Genomic DNA, 1,820 nt, shown 5'->3' with positions numbered 1-1,820 from the left:
CTAAAAATTATGGTGGGATAGATAGGATTTTTCCAATCTTAACCAGAACTATTAAGCACGAGCTTTGTAAATGAAAATGTTCTGGTAGAGAGGGATTCCATCTTCAATGGGTCTTACATGGTACAATTTTGGATTATCCGTGGCCCCAAAACAAATATGGAACACAAGTTAGAACCCAAAAAAAATGAAAAATCAACAAAGCTGCATCAATATACCATTTTTGTTCGATCAAATTCAATTAAATCAAAGGAGGAAGAACAAAAAAGTACATTTCACTGAAAGAATTAACATAACAAAAAAGAACTGAAAAAATTAAACTAAGATACAAAAATAAGTTGCTATTATCAAACTAATAAAGCCCCAATAAAAACCACTTAGACCACCAACAAACCCTGTTGCACCCGACTTAGTCGGAGTCGGGGCAGGTGAAATTGGGCCAATGGATTCAACAGGTGTTGGGCTCGACATTTTATGGGCTTTGTGATTTGGTGACAGCACAACAATATGGAGCTTTTGACCCTTTTCACAATTATCTTCATGTCCACTAATAAAATAAAATGGACCTGATCCTTCAAACTTGAATTTTGAATCACCATGTTTTAGTTCACGAATTGGCTTGTCTTTGTTGCACTTGGAGTAATCATCTTTGTTAACTAAAAGAACTGAATCTGACCCCCTTTTATACTTGAAAACTGCAAAAAAAATTAAAAAAAATCATCAAATATAAACACGCACAAAAAAATTCATAGTTTTCGAGCCAAGAATTTTGACAAAGAGATCTTTTTTTAAAATAAAAGTAAGAATGTTAAGCGTTGAATTGAAACCATCAATCTAAAACAATTTTTTAGCCACATTTGCCATTACTCTAACTGTTTCCTTTATGTCCAAGTCCACCGACTGATGTAGAATTTTACCAAGAGAGTTCAACATTTATTATATGCACATTAAAATTTTTACTTTACATATATATACAGTGTGATTTTCGGACAAAAGGCGATGGATGAACCAATTCCACCCCTCTAGCACAACCCTCATCAAGGAGTTCCAAGAATATATCCGTCTGTGCACGCGCGTGTGTGAACATTATTTATACAATATAATTCAGAGGAAGGAAATTCAAGTGAACCTAGATATATAAACAATTTTTTTTTCTCTCTGTTCTTTTCGGTAAAGGAAGAACAAAAAGAGGAGAGGATTTACCGATGGTGTCATTGACTTGAAAGCGATTTCGTTCAGCCCAATGACTGTAAGATTCAGAAGGATTTAAAACCCAGCCACTTTTGCCACCAGCATAGAATGTATAAGCTTCACATGATGACCCCGTAATAAACCCCAAAAAAATTATAAAGAAATAGCTTTGAGACAACAAAGACTCCATGAATAATACTGAAATTTAGAAGACAAAAGAAGAAAATTGCAAACAATGAAGAGAATGATGTGGTTTGATGAGTGGGAGATTAGCAGGTATTTATTGAGACAAATGTAAGAAATTACCGTTGTTTTGCATTGGTAGTATATGGAAAGGCTTAGCTGGTAATTTTTTTTTGTGTGTGTGTGTTAATTGCTCATAAATTGGCTTTTATTGATTAATGAACGGTATTATATTTTCAGAAAAACGTTTACATCTGGCAAAAATGATTACACATCTGGCCGTTTATGGAGATTTAAATTACATATAATCTGAAATTCAAAGATTCATGCAAGTTGCATGACATTGAATTGATTATAGTAAGTTATTTAGTTTTTTAGATGTTTCCAGATTAAGATTAAACTATAGACATTATCTGTTATCGTTGGTTGTCTTATTCTCTGAAATAAGC

General features: G+C 33.1%; 1 protein-coding gene across 1 annotated transcript; it reads right to left on the bottom strand.

The window, feature by feature from the left end:
- Window positions 1-1,820, bottom strand: LOC132029324 (early nodulin-like protein 4). The gene is made up of 2 exons (XM_059418625.1): window positions 1,201-1,820; window positions 1-692 (listed from the first exon to the last, which is right to left on the bottom strand). Exons 1-2 carry the CDS (start codon window positions 1,376-1,378, stop codon window positions 313-315), a joined length of 558 nt encoding a protein of 185 aa, XP_059274608.1. The 5' UTR covers window positions 1,379-1,820; the 3' UTR covers window positions 1-312.

This window comes from Lycium ferocissimum, chromosome 9, assembly GCF_029784015.1.
Source record: "Lycium ferocissimum isolate CSIRO_LF1 chromosome 9, AGI_CSIRO_Lferr_CH_V1, whole genome shotgun sequence".
Lineage (NCBI taxonomy): Eukaryota > Viridiplantae > Streptophyta > Magnoliopsida > Solanales > Solanaceae > Lycium > Lycium ferocissimum.
This window is presented reverse-complemented; position numbering and strand designations above follow the sequence as displayed.

Bases quoted from the DNA above. Each gene is read 5' to 3' on its own strand.
- LOC132029324 (XM_059418625.1), bottom strand. From the start codon at position 1,378: ATGGAGTCTTTGTTGTCTCAAAGCTATTTCTTTATAATTTTTTTGGGG. The intron at 693-1,200 runs GTAAATCCTCTC...TTTTTTTTGCAG, and splicing joins TCAAGTCAATGACACCATCG to TTTTCAAGTATAAAAGGGGG.